General features: G+C 38.2%; 4 protein-coding genes across 7 annotated transcripts in view; 2 read left to right on the forward strand and 2 right to left on the reverse strand.

Moving 5' to 3' along the window:
- LOC126376154 (short-chain specific acyl-CoA dehydrogenase, mitochondrial) overlaps positions 1-19,170 on the forward strand; it is a 30,953-nt gene that overhangs the window by 8,511 nt on the left and 3,272 nt on the right. The window lies entirely within an intron of this gene.
- LOC126376157 (zinc finger protein OZF-like) overlaps positions 1-19,170 on the reverse strand; it is a 164,518-nt gene that overhangs the window by 6,239 nt on the left and 139,109 nt on the right. The window contains exons 2-4 of one of the 3 annotated variants that reach the window (XM_050023355.1): positions 5,680-5,796; positions 5,105-5,239; positions 4,536-4,659 (exon numbers count right to left, since the gene is read on the reverse strand). In XM_050023355.1, coding sequence (XP_049879312.1) covers positions 4,536-4,659; positions 5,105-5,239; positions 5,680-5,715 — 295 coding nt within the window. In that variant the 5' untranslated portion in view covers positions 5,716-5,796. Of the gene's footprint in view, positions 1-4,535; positions 4,660-5,104; positions 5,240-5,679; positions 5,830-19,170 lie in introns of those variants that run through there. The other 2 variants (XM_050023357.1, XM_050023356.1) reach the window with 2 other exon arrangements.
- Positions 6,411-13,771, forward strand: LOC126376153 (5'-AMP-activated protein kinase catalytic subunit alpha-2). The gene is made up of 7 exons (XM_050023348.1): positions 6,411-6,887; positions 7,573-7,878; positions 8,208-8,507; positions 8,790-8,985; positions 10,226-10,358; positions 11,071-11,190; positions 11,601-13,771. The coding sequence occupies exons 1-7, from the start codon at positions 6,636-6,638 to the stop codon at positions 11,860-11,862; spliced, it is 1,569 nt and encodes a 522-aa protein (XP_049879305.1). The 5' UTR covers positions 6,411-6,635; the 3' UTR covers positions 11,863-13,771.
- LOC126376158 (polymerase delta-interacting protein 2) lies at positions 13,906-19,114 on the reverse strand. 2 transcript variants are annotated; one of them, XM_050023360.1, is made up of 6 exons: positions 18,925-19,114; positions 18,569-18,848; positions 17,702-17,879; positions 16,218-16,366; positions 15,381-15,586; positions 13,906-14,751 (listed from the first exon to the last, which is right to left on the reverse strand). In XM_050023360.1, the coding sequence occupies exons 1-6, from the start codon at positions 19,011-19,013 to the stop codon at positions 14,634-14,636; spliced, it is 1,020 nt and encodes a 339-aa protein (XP_049879317.1). In that variant the 5' UTR covers positions 19,014-19,114; the 3' UTR covers positions 13,906-14,633. The 2 variants fall into 2 exon arrangements, with proteins under 2 accessions (XP_049879317.1, XP_049879316.1); XM_050023359.1 differs by having other exon boundaries at positions 16,218-16,381; positions 18,925-19,111.

Here is a 19,170-nt window from a genome sequence, read left to right on the forward strand (position 1 = left end):
CTCGGATCGGGTCTGTCATGGAGTCCTGGACTTTTGGCAGGCGTGTGTGGGGCCGAAGCCAACACGTAGAGGCCCCTTAAGACAATTTACTCTAAATGTGTTGTGACACCAACCGGCGATTATCCCTGTATGCACTATGGGAGTGCACCCAAAGACAATCCCTGGTTCGTGTAGGACTATTGCAGATTATGGGAACAAAAGGAACTGGGCTATTGGGTTGGGGGTTAGTGAACCTATATACTGGGGCTATGGGGGACTATGGCGCCTGCTCGACTAATGTTAATAACAGAGATACATTGGGCAGGCGGTGACTCGTCACTCACTGGTTGGGCCACCTATCTAGCCGACGCGACTGGACGGCAAGGCAGCAATATGGTTGTGAGCATCTCAGGGTGTCAAGAGGTGTACACCGCTTTCTGCGAGGCGGTTTACCCGCCTTACCAACTCGCGACTTATGCATCTTTCACTTCCACCCTGCGAGCGTATAGCTCTAACGCCCCACTCTGGCTGGCCAATGAAGTCAAGCCAGAGGTGAGAGTCCTGCGGCCCCCGCTAAAGTCCACTCCGGCCAGCCAGTACTGTAACCATCTTTGTTGCTCTTCTTTGGACTCTCTCTAGTAGTGCAATGTTCTTCCGATAGTAAAGTCTCCATATTTGAAACCCATGTTCTAACAGCGGTTTGACGTAAGTAAGTTTTGTAAAGCCTAAGAAACAATTCCGTATCTATATGATAAAAAGCTTTTCTAATTATGTATAAGAGGGAGTTATCCTTCTTAGTGATTCCAATAATGTGTTCGTCCCACTTTAGATTATGTGTTATCGTTATGCCAAGGTCATTTTGTTTTTTAAGACACTCGAGAGGTTTTGAGTCAATGGTGTAACTCAACGTGGGGTGGTTACTGCCAACATGCAACACAGTGCATTTGTCTACGTTTAATGTGATTAGCCAATCTCGGGTCCAAGCAATTACTCTATCAAGATCATCTTGGATTATATTATGGCTAATAAGTGGATTCCCCGTTATTTTCGTGTCATCTGCAAAGAGTGATATATCAGACATGATACCATGTTTAAGATCTGTAAGGTAGATACTGAATAAAATAGGTCCTAACACCGATCCCTGCGGCACAACGCTGAGGACTTTTCTGGGAACAGAGTATGATTCTCCGATGCGCACAGAGAATGTGCGATTTGACAGGAAGTCTTCAATCCACTTCACGACATTGCCTCTGATTCCAAAGGGCTCTAATTTAGCAATCAATGGTGTGACAGGAACTCGATCAAAAGCTTTTTCATAGTCCAAGTAAATAATATCTGTAGGTATTCGTGCCTCCCAATTTCTTGCACAAAACCATGTTGCTCCTCGATGATGACATTCTCTCGTGCCAAAAGCATCCTATATATGCTATAATATGTAGATATATTTGCATGGAATTATTAAAATCGAACATTCCATTCAAAATATATTACAAAGGAGATCATCGGCTTTCCATACTTTGGCCGGCCCAAATTTGAAAGTGCCAGTCAGAGAAAAAAAAATGTGTCAAACCTTTCGAGTAGATTGTTCTGAACATTTTTTACTATGACACCAGACGTGTATGACCATTAGTTTGGCTTTAATTGGATTTTAAAAATCTCGACTTTTCATACATTTTGTAAAAAATAATATTATGTCCGTTGGGAAAAAGAGGTATACAGGCGTATTACAAAGGACCGTTAGAACATTTATTAGTATGGCGCCAAACTTCTATGACCATTATTTGGACTTTCAGTTTTGGTTAATATGTTAAAATGCCAGCCATCGAAAAAAATACGTTGAATCTGTCTAATAGTTGCTTCTCAATATTTTTTAATAACACCAAACATCTATGACCATTATTTTGGCTTTTATTGGAATTTACGTTTTAGTTTAAATATGAAAAATGCCGACCAGCAAAAATATCATGTTGAGAGTATCGAGTAGATGTCTGTTAACATTTTTTTTCTATAGCGCCAAACTTGTATGACCATTAGTTTGGCTTTTAGTGTATTTTAAAAATCTTGATTTCTTATTTATTTTGTATGAAAATAAAGTGCTTTGGGTAAAAAATGCGGTACGGCGGATTACAAAGGACCTTTAGAACATTTAATAATCTGGCGCAAAACATTTTTGACCGTTATCTTGACTTTTTATTCGTCTCTCTTTCCGTTTTGGTTCAAATGGGAAAATGTCAGCCAGCGAAACAAAATAAGTCAAATCTTTTGGTAAACGACTAGAACGACGTATTTTTACTATACTACCAAATGTCGACTTTGGCTTTTATTGGACTTTTTAAAAAAACTTTTTTTTATACATTTTAACAATGACAACAAGCAGAGCTTTCCCAATGACTAGTTATTAGTCAGATAAATACTTTGTGTTTTTGTTTTGTGTGTTGTTAGGTGAACTTCTATATTAATACTATCTGATTTTAGATATGACGTTGGCTGTAGTTTTTGCATTCGACTCAACGTTACGGCCTAAGTTTAGGTTGAATTATGGTATTGATTCACCTTGACCGTAAATGGTTACCACCCTCCAAAGATAAGCTTGCCATCTAGTGACGAAACTCGTATATTGGCATGACGTCTGAAGTATCTGTTAGGGAAAACAGGAGTCGGGTAGTTGTACTTTGCAAGTATGCCTATCACAATGTCCTGGTGCTACTCGGCCGATAACATAGTAGGTACCTCTATCACCCCACTGTTTATTCCTTGTATACACATTTCTTTAAAAAAAGTAGTATCTTAAGCGTGTATCACCATCAAGTAAGGTAGTGGTCAAACGCAAACCTATTTTTCAAAAGACGACCACCATAATATTACGCCTTTAGCAAGATAGTTCCATTATCACTAGATAAAACTTTTTTTTTTATTTTTGGAAAATCGAATTAAGTTCAAAATATTGGTCATAGTCGTTTAATGCCATAGTAATAAACATTCTGACGATCCTTTAAATAACGCGCCTGTTATATTTTATTTTTATACAAAATGAATCAAAAATCAAGTTTTTTTTAAATCCAACAAAAGCCAAACTAATTAATGGTCATACACGTTTTTGTCATAGTGAATAATGTTTACAGGTATCTTTTCGATAGCTTTGACTTGTGTTTTTTGCTGACCGGCACTTTTCACACAGAAACTATAACGTAAAGTCCAACAAAAGTCAAAATAATGGTGATAGACGTTTGGTGCCCTAATAATAAATGGTCAAATGGATAAGTTCTAACGGGATATACAAATATTGTTTCATGGCCGGCACTTCACATTTTCACCAAAAATGTATGAAAAATACAGTTTTTTAAAATCGAATAAAACCGAAGATATTGACCCTACAGCTTTGGTGCCATAGTAATAAATCCTCATATGGATAAGATCTAACGGAATATAACAAAATTATTTTTTGGCCGGCAATTTGACTTCTGGGCCGAAATCCGATGATCTCCTTTATGTTTTTTAAGAGTTCATACGACACTACGACAGAAGATAAATTGGGCATAAGTAGGCATACATTATATTTAAATGGTCTTTGTTGGAAATCCTTACTTTTAATACAAATATACGCGATAAAAAATATTTTCCCTTGAAATGGGAATTTTTCGGGTTTTTTCCCTCAGAATTGGGAAAATTCCCAAAACGCGGGAATTTTCCGGGTAAGAACCCAACACTAATCCTGACACACTAAATTCCATAATAATTTCGTGTTTTGATTTTTAGTAAAAAGTAACTGATTTGACTTGTTGGAAACTAGCCTATTACGGTAGTCAGAGGTATATCCCTCGCAAGAACTAAGTACCCACACCTCACCGAGCTTTCTGTTAGACCAACATGATATCTGTAGCTTTTTGTCATATTATGCTAGAAAACCCTAAAAGATAATGGTGGATAAAAGGTGTCGTGTTTAATCGCAAAAGAGGTAATTGAGTCAATTCTTGTTTCGTCAGACAATCGTTGTCCAAATCGCCACTGAAGATTTGAAGGGCAGATAAGTGGATGAGAAACATCTTGGCTTGCAGTGGATTAGTCTGATAATAACGAAAATGATATGAAATAAAAGCTGTGGGAATACTTTAGGTAGATTTCTTGAATAGTTAATGTTGTGTGCAGCAACTTTGGGAACAAATCAGAATAAATGTAAAATAGTTTTAATAATTTATATCTTTGGTTTCTCATAAAACATTTTTTTTTAGTTTTTTCTAGACAATAACCCATACCCTACCCTATAGTATTTTTTTTTATAATTGGATGTAATCTAATCTGGTTTGGTCTACAAAACAATCAATGCAGAAAAACATAGACTAAGAATAAGATAGACTGATATTACTAAAGAAAATGGCAAAAGTCAATTAAGTACCATAAGAAAACACACACTTTTTCAGGGTATTACAAACATAAGATAGCATAAACTCACAGCTATACCCCAATTAGGGTAGTCAGAAGTACATCCAGCCCAAGCTGAACATACCCATGCTTCACTGGGCTTTCAGTTAGAATAGATTAAAAACAATAAATGTTACCCTTGTTGCAGTAGGTGCATATGAAGCGTCGCTCAGCACGGTGATTGCGGAGATGGTTCTGCAGCTGCCCGCTCTTCTGGAAAGACTTCTGGCATATGCCACAGTACAAGTTGCCTGATGACTCCTGTAGCCATACGAGTATTACAACCATACATATTTTTGATGATTCAAAAGAAAATATGTATGTTTTACAAAAATAAGATTTAAAAACATTGGGACTTATTTATTACTACTTATTTTCCAGTCAAATGTGTTGATGGGAACTGTTACCTAAGGTATATGATATGATATGTATTAAAATTAGATGTAGCTATAGTATTGATCTTTTGTAAAGTGATGGCCATCAAGTGGCTCAAGCCTTGACAAAGATTAAATTGAAAAAATAATAATAATAGATTTTGTTTACTATGTTCTGGAATGTCAATTATTTAAAAAGGCCAGCATTCTTGTTGTAGCAAACTTTTTAGTCTACTTATAAAAGGGCAATAAAGTATTGTAGATATTTTAATTTTTTTGTGATGTTTTATTAAACTTACTTTACAGTTTTAGACTGAAAATCTATTTCTTACGTCTTCATCCTTTTCGGTCTGGTCCTCCAGTACCTGTCCTGGTTGCTCTCCATTCTCCCCAATGGTCACCTCGGGCACCAGTGGCTGGCATTTGAAGCAAGCATACACTCCTTCCTTCCCAGTTTCAAAAAGTTGCTGCAATGTATGACAACAACACAACATTAACTAGAGCCTGGGTACAGTGCACTGCAGTGATATTGAAATATCAATAAATCTCAACTATACATACATAGGTATACTCTTGAGCTATTCGTGGACAAAAAAATAAACCCAAGTTTTTTACGCCGCTCGAGCCAGACGTAAAAAAAACAGCCCGAACAACTGAGAGCGGAGTAAAAAAAATACGCGGGCAGGTTTCGAATGCAAAGGAAAGTTTTTTTTTCGTTTTACTGCACAGCACTTAGCACAATAGAATGTAGACCAGTCCAGGGAAACCTATAAAACCATAATATAAATCAATAAAGGCTCACAGCCGCTCTGAAGGCGTTATTTTTATAACATTCTCGTAAAGAAAACAAAAAAATATAATCGGAAAAACGCCAGAGAAAGCGCAATAAAACAACGCAGATACTTACAACGGCTGGTTTTAAACATATCCCACATTTATCCATCGTGGTAAAACACAAATTTACACAAATTCACTGAAAAACACATAAAAATCTGTAAATATTGATATTTTTCTCCATACAAGACTCCTTGAAAAAGACAAGCGGGGTGGGGAAGGGCGAAGGGGAATGTAGAGAGGGGCGGGGCGCGCGCAACCATAAACCCAAACTATATAGAAAAGGGTTGCCATTTTAAAATAAATAACTTGTTATAACGTTATTAGGTTGTTACTTGTAAACGGAGTGAGTATGATGAACGCAGCCTTATGTTTATGAATGAGGCTTTTTGGCGGGAGGCGGGAACGGGACAGTTGCTTTCTTCATTGAATGATCTAAATAATTAATACGAAGTGGTGTTTTGTGGTTAATGATCGCATTAAGTTAGTCGGAAGACATTCGCGAGTGTTATTATATTGGAGTATTCAATAAACAAAGTGTATCTGCCTATTTTCGCTTCGTGTCAGGAAGCCGCTTCATAACTCAAAAGTTTATGCGGACTTTTGAGTTAATTCGTTTGGGGTTCGGAGTAGGAGTCTACTCCGAGGGTGGGGGCTTAGGTTTCATCATCATCACCTTTCATCATTTCATTAATCATCAAGAAAAAAAATACGTCAGACATGGCTGTATGGGCATAGTTCCCTTTGCCTTACCCTTCGGGGAAAACCAAACCAAAAAAAAAAAAAAAATGTTTATGAATGACATTTGTTTTGATAGTTTTGGAAAATTCTGACGTTCGTTTATCTCGTGTTTCTATTCTCATAGTGCGTAGCCTTATTATTTGTGAAAAATTGCTATTTTGGTTCTTGTTTAGTTAATTCTCTTAAAATTCGCATTAACATGTAATTGGTGAGCAAATAGACAATTCTCAACAAAGTTAGGATTGTGATTTGAAGCGGTTGTACGACCGTAAGTTTATCTTCATTAAGATGTCGGAAAAACCAAGCAGTAGCGGGGCTCACCCGATCGTAAAGATCGGCCACTACACCCTGGGAGCCACCCTGGGAGTGGGCACGTTCGGCAAAGTGAAGATCGGTGAACACCAACTTACTAAACACAAGGTTGCCGTGAAGATCTTAAACAGGCAAAAAATCAAGTCTTTAGATGTCGTTGGCAAGATTAGAAGAGAGATTCAGAACCTTAAGTTATTCAGACATCCCCATATCATCAAACTGTATCAGGTAAATGAGTTAGTAATGTATTCTTGCACCTATAGTATCAGATGTTATCAATACCTTTGAGATTTTTGACCTTGGAGGTGTTTACTGTGTTATCAACAATACGGCAGTAAAGTACTTTATTTAATTGCTAAACTTCTGGCTGTATGGTGTCTTAACAGGCTGATGAGTGCTGCTTATGTTTAGAAAAAATATGTTACTTTTTCTTCTATGTGTGGGTTGTGAGGTGGATTACCAACCCTATCAACCCTGGTGTCAGGGTTACTATTGAACCACCAAAGCCCCTAACATGGCTCATGTAACAAATACTAACTTGCATCAGTAAGTAGTAACTGGGACCAACGGTTTAACGTGCCTTCCGAATATGTTACTATCAGCTCACTACCATGATAAATATTTAAATAAAAAAGTTACATGTACAGGACTGATGCAAAGAACAATTAACATAAGCCAGTATTGATCTACTTACAAGGATAATTAAATTGTATTTTTATTATTAAATTGGCCAATGTGTATGAATGTCTGTCACGAAAATGTGACTCAGGAAATGCCTAATGTTATAAATACATAAATATATTATCTATTGAGCAGATTTAGTTTATGTATATAGTTCACACTTTGTCAATACAATTGCTATTGTTACCACACAGCATGTTGCGTTACATAATACTCATGCTTGTACTTGCAGGTGATCTCAACTCCAACGGACATATTCATGATTATGGAATATGTCTCAGGCGGAGAACTCTTTGACTACATTGTCAAGCGGGGTAAACTGCAGGAGCACGAAGCTCGCCGATTCTTTCAGCAGATTATCTCCGGCGTGGACTACTGCCACCGACACATGATCGTACACCGGGACTTGAAACCGGAGAATTTGTTGTTAGACCACAACATGCATGTGAAGATTGCTGACTTCGGACTGTCTAACATGATGATGGATGGAGAGTTTCTCAGAACTTCCTGTGGATCACCTAACTATGCAGCTCCCGAGGTAAATATTATTGTTTTACACCTTAACAATGTGTGTTAATTTACATAGTTACCTTTAATTTGAACTTATGAACTAAGCCCTTATCTGGATGGCGTCATTTACGCACAGTTTGAGAGAATATGTTTATACATATATTGTAAGTTGAAATGCAAACCTAAAATTTTGTAAAAAGAAAAAATGGAACCCTATTGTTGTCAAAAAATATTTTCCCCATTATGGATCATCCATGGAGGCACCGCTTGGCAGTCAATTAATGCTAAACATATTCAATTACGAATACAACATATTCAATACAACACAAAAAAAAATATTAATATTATTTCCATCAGGTAATATCAGGAAAACTCTACGCCGGCCCAGAAGTAGACGTGTGGTCTTGCGGCGTCATTCTCTACGCGCTGCTCTGTGGCACATTGCCCTTCGACGACGAACACGTCCCTACTCTCTTCAGAAAGATCAAATCTGGTATTTTCCCCATACCTGAGTACCTGAACAAGAGTGTTGTGAGTCTGCTCTGCATGATGTTACAAGTGGATCCTATGAAGCGAGCGACCATTGAAGATGTCAAGAAACACGAGTGGTTCCAGAAAGAACTGCCAGGGTATCTGTTCCCCTCGCCTGTTGAACAGGTAATGTGTATTGAATTTGAAAATTAAATAATGCAAATTATGAAAATTTCTCATGTGTTGAACACTACAACACAATACAAAAATAAGGTATTAAATTAACGTTAGTTCTTATTGGACCAGTCGCGAATTAGCGGAAACAGTCCATTCGATAATGGACCATTTGTGAAAAGAACATTTTGAACTATTGAACAAAATGGACCAACCGAATTTGTTTATTCTCTAACATATTTTGCCTAGAATGTATACTTCAGACAAGTTATAAAATACCATTCTACTCAACAGGACAGCAGTGTAATAGACACAGAAGCGATATCGGAAGTATGCGACAAGTTTGGCGTGAAAGAACACGAAGTTCACAATGCATTGCTAAGCGGCGACCCTCACGACCAGCTGGCCATAGCGTACCACCTCATCATAGACAACAAGCGCATCGCCGACGAGGCTGCCAAAGCCGAGATCAAGGACTTCTACGTCGCCAGTGAGTTTTGACACTATTCTGATACTATCGATTCGGAAACTTACATAAACTGCCTATATACGTCCCACTGCTGGGCACAGGCCTCCCCTCAATCAACCGGAGGGGGTATGGAGCATACTCCACCACGCTGCTCCAATGCGGGTTGGTGGAGGTGTTTTTACGGCTAATAGCCGGGACCAACGGCTTAACGTGCCCTCCGAAGCACGGAATCATCTTACTTTTTCGGACAATCAGGTGATTCAAGCCTGAAAAGTCCTTACCAAACAAAGGACAGTCTCACAAAGTGATTTCGACAATGTCCCCATCGGGAATCGAACCCGGACCTCCAGATTGTGAGCCTAACGCTCTAACCACTAGACCACGGAGGCTGATTCGGAAACTTAAAAAGGACAAATTGATTGAAAGAATAAGGTGTAAAACTAAAGATTTTTTTTTTGTCTCATCTAGATAGCAAGTTTGTAATCATCTCTATCAAACATTCTTTGTTAATTAGCCATGCTATTCGACATCTAACTTCTGGGACGCGGACGTGGCTGGTGGCCCAGTCAATACTTATAAATCTATGATAGAAATACTGTGTGGTAAATGAAGGTACTCATTTCAAGAAATAACTAGAATAAGAGCTTTTTGTACCATTTATTTTGTTTGTATTGTACTGTAACTACTGTGGCGGACCCAATTAGTTGACCAGCTAGTTCCGCCCAGAACCAACAGATGGCACATCATTTAATGCAAGCCTAAACCGCGCTAACGAAGTTTGCATAGCGCATGCGTATATACAATTTCTAATGTAGCATCGTCAATCCCTAGTCACACTACCAATTTGTGGCTAGCGGGGTACTGTGCTCAGTCCGGTATCCCGCAAACATCTTATGGCGGTAGCACACCTTCGCCGCTAAACAACAATAGGCTAGTTTCCAACTAGTCGAATCAGTTACTCTTTACCAAATGTCAAAACACGAAATTACTATGTTTGTATGAAAAAGCACACTGACGTCATAGAAAACGTGATAAAATGTCGGAATTATTATTACGATTTTCTTGATTAAAATTCATACTTAGTTAAATAGAATAAAGAAAATGTTTTCGTCAGTTTTAAATCTGCCTTTATTTAGTAATCAGAATTTCATAATTTATCTTTGACCTAGGATACTACATACTACCTAATTGGTGTGGCTATGAGGGATGTAGCTGGTGGCCTTACCGTGATGTTGGTAGTGAATGCTATTGTGTGTCGCAGGCAGCTCCCCGCCGGCCGTCAGCGAGAGCAGCCGGCACCCGGAGCGCATGGCGCCGCTGAGGGACAACACCTCCCCCGCCGCGCACCCCGCGCTGCCCGCGCCCGACAAGCACCGCGGCACGCCCGTCAAGCGGTATGCTTCTCCCTAGCGTTATCCCGTTTATTTACAGCGTCCGCTTACCTAACCTGAAGATTTGACAGGTCCAGTTTTATACAGAAGCGACGAATACGGTAAACGACATGCTTACTACTTTCATAAATCCAGACTAATATTACAAATACAAAACTGACTCTTGTCTGTCTGTTGCCTTTTCACGCATAAACGCTGAACCGATGTAGATGTTTAATATGGAAATAGTATGAGATCTAAGGAAGAACATAGGTTAGTTTTTATACCGGAAATCAGCCCTTAAGGGGATGAAAAAGCATGTCTCGCGCGATAACCTAATTCCGGACAAAACCGCGGACGGAAAGCTAGACTTGAACACAGGAATATGTCATATCTATACCTATATAGGTGTGGATGATTGGCTGAAAGTCTGTAAAACTTGAAACTGAGTGGACAGAGCGACAAGTAATCAAAAGACAACTTGCACCCACTTTTAATAAAAAGTTCTAATATAGTCAGTGATTGATAGATAGCATGGTGAGTGATTGGTAATCATCCCATCATCGCCCATATGACAGTTTTTAAGATTTGCCCGGCAAGATAAGCAGCTGAACGCTACATTTATGTTCTTCGTTTTCTATTCGCTCCAAATCCTGCATAGAAGGTTGATTCAAAAGTATTATAATTAGGTATTTATTATTGTTCGTGTCTCGTGACCTATGCGTGTTTCCTGCAGAGCTAAGTGGCACCTGGGCATCCGGTCGCAGAGCAAGCCCAACGACATCATGCTGGAAGTGTTCCGCGCGATGAAGGCGCTCGACTACGAGTGGAAGGTCATCAACCCCTACCACGTCAGGTGAGATACACAATAACTCTTTATTGCACTTAAATCATATTAAAAATACTCACCTTAGGGATACATCTCTTTTATAGTACTTTAACACGTTGACTGTCCCCATATAAAATTCTTCCTTGTAAGTCCCGCATATTACTTCAATTTTTATACATCCTGTCTTCTCTTCCCTCGTGTGGGTTGTGAGGTGGATTACCAACCTCATCAACCCTAGTGTCAGAGTTACTATTGAGCCGCCCCTGACATGACTCATGTAACGACTACTTACTTACATCAGTAAGTAGTAACCGGGACCAACGGCGTAACGTGCCTACCGAAGCACGTACATCCTGTTATAAACGTAAATAATAGTAAATGTATTTTAAACACTTCACAATACATAAAATAAAATATTTATGCAATCTTTCTTTCAGAGTGCGAACCCTAAACAAAATGACGGATAAATACGTGAAGATGTCTCTGCAACTCTACCAAGTAGACTACAAGTCCTACCTCCTCGACTTCAAGTCTCTATCTGGAGAGAAGGAAGACTCCGAAGACGACGCGACCTCGCCCCTGGCGCCTCCGCCCCCGATGGCGCCCCCGTTAATCAACCCGCCGACGCAGCCCCAAGGACACCATACAATGGAGTTCTTTGAAATGTGCGCCGCTCTAATCATACAACTAGCACGGTAAAGGTACACTAGAAGGGATGCAAAGTAACTTTGCTTACAGTTATTGGTGCTAATTCCTGTAAATACAATCTAATTTTATTTTAAGTTATATCTGTCATTTTCTTATCCGCTGAAAAGGAAAGGGACGGGTAATCGACAAGCATAAAAGTTATGGAACACACGTCAATTTTAAGCACAAATCTAAAACAACCGTCTAAATTATTGGCCAATATCCCGACAGAATTAAGTTGACAGCACACGTCAAACGGTTTGCATACCAGCGAGATACCTTTTTTATTCGCCCAGGTTATTCATTCATTTACTCATTCTTCCTAAAATTAAGAGCTGTCAATCATCCGTCCCTTTCCTTTTCGGCGGATAAGAAAATGACAGGTATAATTTAAAGTAAAATTAGGTGTCTGCAGGAATCGGGGCCATTGTAAGCAATCGGGAATCTTAAAGTTATTGCGTATCGTAATCAATGTTATGGGATAGGATATTATTGTAATATATTTAATTACGGCAAAAACATTTTGTGAAATGCTCTATGGTAATTTTAATCGTGTTAAATCTGTAAAATATACGAGAAGTCTAACTATCTCGACAGATGAATAATTCACTCATCTCCACCATTATATATTCTCGATACATGTGCACCGAATAATTCAATAACAGCAGCAAAGTAGTTTTATTAACTTTTTTGTGGCTTCCTTAGACGCTATGAAAACACTAGCCATTTCCAGCAATCGTAGCATAGCCTCCGCGATGCGATATATGAGGAAAAATAATTGCAGAATTGACTTATATCGCGTAGTCAATAGAATTGATTAATTTATCGTATCGCGCGCGTTTTATGTGGCTGTAGTAGTAGCCTACTAAAGTTCAGTAAGAAAGCGAAAGTGCCTTTTAAAATTATATCGCAATTATGAAATAAAATAATATTGCTTGTTGGAATGGACTCATCTCGACGATACTAATAGATATAGATATTTTAATATATAGATGATTGCATAGTGTAATATAGGTCGTAGCTTCATTATTATAGAGGTGGATATGGGGTCAAAAAATGGCTTTCTAATTTTGACCATGGTGTAAGAAAACCAGGTATGCTCAAAAGTGACAGCTAACATTTCAAGGTTAGCCCAGCTGACGTCATCCCACCCTGCGTTGCCATTTCGTAAAAATTAATAACCCACGACCAATGTTTTTTGTTTTTATATTTAGTTTGCAAGGAAATTTTGAACTTTTTGAACGTAAAAGATTTACTTACAGTTTTAATTATATTTATACAAGTAATAGTAATTAAATACGTTAGTACTTAATTTTCAATAATAAAATTTACGTCCTTGGAAAGTTGGAGATACGAATTTAATGATAACACAGTGGAGACACTTACGTCATCACAGGGCTAGCAATGGCGGCTTGTCATACGATAAACATACCTGGTTTTGTTATACCATGCTTGTGAGTATTATAATTACCGAAACGATGAAACAAACTTGCACATATTTGAAAATTATCCCTATTCAATAAGGAGAAAATTTCGCCAACGAAGGATGGCTAATCGATGTGGTAAAAAGCGCCAGGTTTCGTTTTTCTTGACGATAAAAGTTGTAAATTATTTCTGATAGATATAACGCTCTTACAGACAATAAGAAGTCTGGTATGAGAAGAAATAAAATTCAAAATGTATTGATAATGATGATTGCCAAATAGGAGAATTGATATTCGATTATAAACCTTATTGGAACCTCCACCTCGGTACATTGGTGTATGATAGTTTTGGGAGTTGAAAAGTTTGTTAATATAGATTTTTAGAAAAATTGATTTACCTAAATGTACAAATCTTGTACAGCTTTAATTGAGTGTTGTATAGAGCTATTCCAAATTATCTTCCACCAATAAAATTAAAATTGGTCTCTTTAGACTTACTTTTGTGTTTTATTTTAGCAAATGGAATTCCACAGACTGCTTGTCCCGATGTGGGAAATAGGCGTGTGATTATGTATGTATGTGTACGTTAATTTTCCATAGAATGTCTAAGGGCGAAAAAAATATAAAATGCTTTAGAATACTGTAATTTATTACGGTTCTATTACAATATATTAAACAAACGACTAAGAAATTTCAACTCGAATAACGGATGCAATGAACATTGAATTCTAATATATTGTCAACAAATAAATAAAGCTATAACAAGGTATCTTTACTTAAAATTTTCTAGTTCAAAAATACAAGCTAAAGGATTAGAATAAACATTCATCACATCCAAAGTTTTGCGTAGACGTTCCGTATTGCTTACGGCTCACGGCGTTTGCGTCTCGTATCGTTGACAAGTTTAGACGATGTTTTGTTGGAAACAAATAACTCTCGCCAAGACAAAGTTCCGAATTTGAGCAGGGTGCTTTTAGTTAGGTTTTTATTTAACGATGGCAACATTTTTAATAGTTGGTTATTCAAAAACTATAGATAAAGGTTAGATTTAGCAGCCACTGCACGTCTATTGGTTTATTTGTCGCGACGCGCTCGACAGACTGGCAATAAAATTAAATTGTTATTAAAATGTAAACAGAAATGACCCTATTTTCATGTGATTTATTGTAGATTTGCCTCTGATGGCTTTCACTACTTGACTAGGCAAATGGGGAGCGCTGAGTGAGCTGGATCCTAAATAAAAACCCCGTGTACCCATGAGCGCGAACGTTCACCTAGCGTTTTTGTTTCGGCATTTGTTTCCATCAAAATAGGGGTGTGAAGTTAAACAATAACGTGACGTGGTGAAGCCGTGTGGCGTTACGAGGCGGCGGAGGGCGCGACCGGGGCGCCCTCGTCGGGCTTGCTCTCCAGCGAGAACGGCGGGATGCGGCAGTCGAACGTGTACCCGTCCTCGCGCTCCATTCTGAATGTGCCCCTGGAGAATAAATTGAAAAAAAAATTTGAGAAAGTCTTAGCTGTACATTCAGGCTGATGAAAAGGCTCACTAGGATAGAACAACAACTATGTATAGAACGGTAACGCCAATTCGTATCGGGTGCCCCCCCCCCCCCCTTTACTTAAAAATGGCCGTAAGCAGCTAAAGAGTAAGGGGGAGCGTGCGTTACGTCTGTCTCGCTCACACTTACGCATTAGGCAGCACACGGCAAGTACGAGATTTTTCTACGGAGTGTCCAGGGCGTGCTATTAGTCTTATCTAGCACGAAGAGGTGTCCCACTGCAGCGCTACGCAAAGTCTCTCTCCACCACACTAAGTACATAGTCGTTACATGAGCCACGTTAAGGCTTTAGTGGCTCAATAACAACCCGGGTAGTGTTAACGACGGCCTCCTTGGTCGTCTTAAGTTTTTTTTTTATATACTTGTTAATTTCAGTATGTTCCATTGCTTTTTTAAATTTCTGTCAGTTTTTTCAATATAAAAAAAACAGCACGTAAGGTATTTGCTTTCGATAATCATTTCATCTGTATGCACTCTCAACAAGTGGTACTTTGGTGAGATCGATCATCGACCCTGGAAACCACACGAAAGAAGCCGCTGCACATACCACATGTGCCCGCTGGGCGCCTGCAGGCTCACGTGGCTGCTGTACTGGAAGGCGGGCGAGTGTCGCGCCAGCACCGGCTCCTGCCCCACCACGCCGCGCCCGCGCACCGTCTCCAGCGTGCCGCTCAGGGAGAAGATGCGCCAGTGGCGCTCGCGCAGCTGCACCGCCTGCGGGCCCAGGTTCTCTAGCCGGATGCAGTAGCGCCACTGGAATTGACAACAAAACGACCATAAATATGACAGTGCACTAGAATAAAGGTCGACTTACATGACTCTGCTAATGCCCGACTAATAAACTATCATTTAAATAAGGGCATTGAGGCATAGGCTAAGTAATTAGCAGACAGCTCAGTGTCAGCAAGCTTCCGTCAGACTGCTCGGTAGTTGCCCGCCAGTAGTCATTTTATTTTAAGTCGGTTTTGTGTGGGAGCTCCATTAGGGATAGCCTGTTTCAGTTTAGTGTATGTACGTAATTCAATTTTAATTAAAAAGTGTGCATCGAAAGTCACTAACGTGCGAATGTGCTTACAGACTAGCCGATACGGCGCTGCATTGTTCTAAAACACTCATAATAGCGGAACAGAGGGGTTAAAAATTAATCTAAAAAGCAATATTTCAATTCGATATTTGCGCATATAAAAGTCAGTGCGCAATACTAACAAATGTCAAAAAGCAACATTGCTTTTTTAGATGAATTGCTTCAATGTGGCCTTTTTAACTCTCCTGATCTGATAATAGTCTAGCGACATGGCAGCTTACTACAAGAAAAGGTATATTAAAAAGGATTTTTTTTCTTCTGACTTCCTGACTGAGAGTGATGTTGGTAAAAAGGCCTTACCCAATAGACAGCGGAGTTCTGCGACTCGCGGCTGCCCATGTAGAAGGGTATGACGGTGACTCGCACGCCCTCTGTGGTCTCACGGTGTACATCGCTCAGCTCCAACCACGGGTGGTTCTTCTTCTGCCACGCGCGCAGCGTCTCTTGCGCTATGAATGGTGGATCTACGACAATATATTCGTGTGGGATCAACATACCCCTTCAGGTGTGGTCTTAGGGGCACAATGAACCAGGGGTATGTTGATCCCACATCTTAAGACATTTGAGGCCTTATGACTAGGACCTTATAGGTCGTTATAGTGCAAAGATATGTAGTAATCAAATTGAATAATTTACACATGGTATTCACACACATGGGTTTGGTACATAGATTACTCTGTGTATATAATAGTTTTGAAATAAAAAAATAGTCTGATGTCCGCCGCGCATGTACGTATCTTTGAAGAAATCTAAAGATTACGAACTAATTAATAGTTAAATTAGATAATTAGTAGTTCTTGCAATGGATGTATCTCTACCTACCCTAATTGGGATATAGTTGTGGGCTATATCCCAATTAGGCTTATGCTAAGTAAGGACTAATTCATACACAGGGAAATACAACACTATTATGTTACGTGCAGATATGTACAGGTCAATGTCTGATAAGATAAGCAACTCATAACATAATAATGGTGCTGATTAGATTACACACCGTCTAATTTTATTTTAAGTAATACCGGTCATTTTCTTACCCACTGAAAACGAAAGGGACGGGTAATGGACAGGCATAAAATTTATGGAACACACGTCAATTTTAGACATAAATTTAAAAAGCCCTTCCAAAATTTTATATTGACAGAATAGGCTAGTTTCCAACTAGTCAAATCAGTTACTTTTTATTAAACGTTAAAACACGAAATTACTGTGGAATTTGTATGAAAAGCATACTGTGACATCATAGAAAAACGTGATAAAATATCGGACATATTATTACGTTTTTCTTAATTAAAATTCATAAAGAAAATGTTTTTCGTTAGTTTTAGATCTGTCTTTATTTAGTAATCAGAATTTCATAATTTACCTTGACCCAATTAAGTTGACAGCACACGTCAAACTATTTTATTTGCCCGGGTTATTAATTCATTTTAAAATTAATAGTTGTCAATTTCACGTCGCTTTCCTTTTCGGTGGATAAGAAACGGAGAGGTATAAAATTTGGTGTCTGGAGGAGTGAATATCTAATATTCTTATAGATTTGAAGAAACATTTTTCAATTTTTTCAATCACAAATTGTCTCTTATACTAATATAATGAGATTATTTACTTTTATAAAATGTCTATTTGGATTTGAATATTTCTCATCAACTTTGTAACACATATCTTTGGTACAGTATATCCTATAAAACCATTGCATAAATAGTTAAGAATAATAGAACATTTTATCCCATATAAGTACAATACAAAACATACACTTTATAATTTTTCTTTAGTAGAATATATACCTTTGTCAGCATTGTGCATAAGAAACTTGTCAAATAATTCATGCTGTAGCGGCACTCGCTCCACGGACGTGTAAGGGATGATGTCATCATGAGCTACGTAGTCCAGGCCGGGGATAGCATACAGACTGCGACTAGACTCCTGGTTTCCAAGAAACGTTACGGCTTCTGTCTGGGCACGCTATTTAAAAAAAAGTCTTTTAGAATGCATTTTTTTATAAAATAGAATTCAAGTTTGACTAAATAAAGTATGCTTGAAAATGTATTTTTTATGAGAATCTAGATAGAAAGATTCTTAAATTTCCATCCACAGAAAAGCCAATGAGAGTGCAAACATGTATCTATAGAATCATTTGCATAAACTGATGAAATATTGTGTTGTTTAAAGAAAGGTAAAACAATGAGGCATTTTAATTTGAATCAGCCATAAAACATGTTTTCCTCCAATATGATTCAAAACTGTTAATAACAGGATCATCTAACTATTTTTTGTGTATTGAAACATCACAAGAGACTACAGAACTAAAGTAATTTGAGTTAGTATTTCACATTACACCAATCAAAGCAAATAATTATGCCATTCATTTTACCTTTCTCTTCCTTTCAGGTCTCAAGTCGATGTTTGTTTGCACAGCCAAAACAATCATATTAAAATAAATTTACATTTACATATGTAATATAAATTGCCTAACCTAGAGTTAAATTATTTATCAATAAATTATTTTACTCACTCATAATTATTTCGGATCATTAATATGAAACAATATTAAAGTGTATGTTACTAGGGTTCCAAACTCCGCAAGAACTTAAATATAACAACTGATAAGAAACCATGCTGATATAAATATCAGATGTAAACAAATTACTTACTATGTATGGAGCATCTCTTGTATCTATGAGAACCTGGTAAAATGTATGGGTTCTGCCTTTTACTTCCTTCCCCACGTTGGACAAGGAATCCCCTGAAGTCTCCGGAGAGCCTTGAGACTCCACTGATTCCTTCTTATTATTAGCGTCTCGATCGTAAACTCTTGCAAGCCAAGGAAACAGAATTACCCCTCTATACCCGAACACTTTATGCAAAATCAACTGTCCTGTGTCATATTTGCCCGATGTTTTAGGGGATTCCAATTTCCCCACCTCTGCTAATCTAAAAAATCAAGTTCAAACTTTTAGGTTATGTACGTAATAAGAAAGTTCAATTTTTAGTTTTTTTTTCCGCTTACCTGGTATAATGGGCCACATGAGTTAATAATATCCTAGAAGCAGTTAATCGTAAGGGATTTGTGGGTACGATTTTCAACAATATCTCCATTTTATCATTGTAAACTATTTTTTTCTTCGTATTTTATCGAGATGTTTTTGTTTGATTGACAACTGAAATTTATCAATAATCCGGTAGATGGCGTTGCATGATAAGTGACTGACAAGTGACTGAAGTGTTGAACGACCGCGCCCAATATTTTTTCGCA

Source organism: Pectinophora gossypiella, chromosome 20, assembly GCF_024362695.1.
Source record: "Pectinophora gossypiella chromosome 20, ilPecGoss1.1, whole genome shotgun sequence".
Taxonomy (NCBI): domain Eukaryota; kingdom Metazoa; phylum Arthropoda; class Insecta; order Lepidoptera; family Gelechiidae; genus Pectinophora; species Pectinophora gossypiella.

Coding starts and splice junctions, on each gene's coding strand:
- LOC126376158 (XM_050023359.1), bottom strand. CDS start 19,013: ATGGAGATATTGTTGAAAATCGTACCCACAAATCCCTTACGATTAACT. Junction 16,382..17,701: donor TATGCACAATGCTGACAAAG/GTATATATTCTA, acceptor ATATTGTCGTAG/ATCCACCATTCATAGCGCAA. Junction 15,587..16,217: donor AGAACTCCGCTGTCTATTGG/GTAAGGCCTTTT, acceptor TGTCAATTCCAG/TGGCGCTACTGCATCCGGCT.
- LOC126376153 (XM_050023348.1), top strand. CDS start 6,636: ATGTCGGAAAAACCAAGCAGTAGCGGGGCTCACCCGATCGTAAAGATC. Junction 8,986..10,225: donor CAAGGACTTCTACGTCGCCA/GTGAGTTTTGAC, acceptor TGTGTGTCGCAG/GCAGCTCCCCGCCGGCCGTC. Junction 11,191..11,600: donor ATCAACCCCTACCACGTCAG/GTGAGATACACA, acceptor TCTTTCTTTCAG/AGTGCGAACCCTAAACAAAA.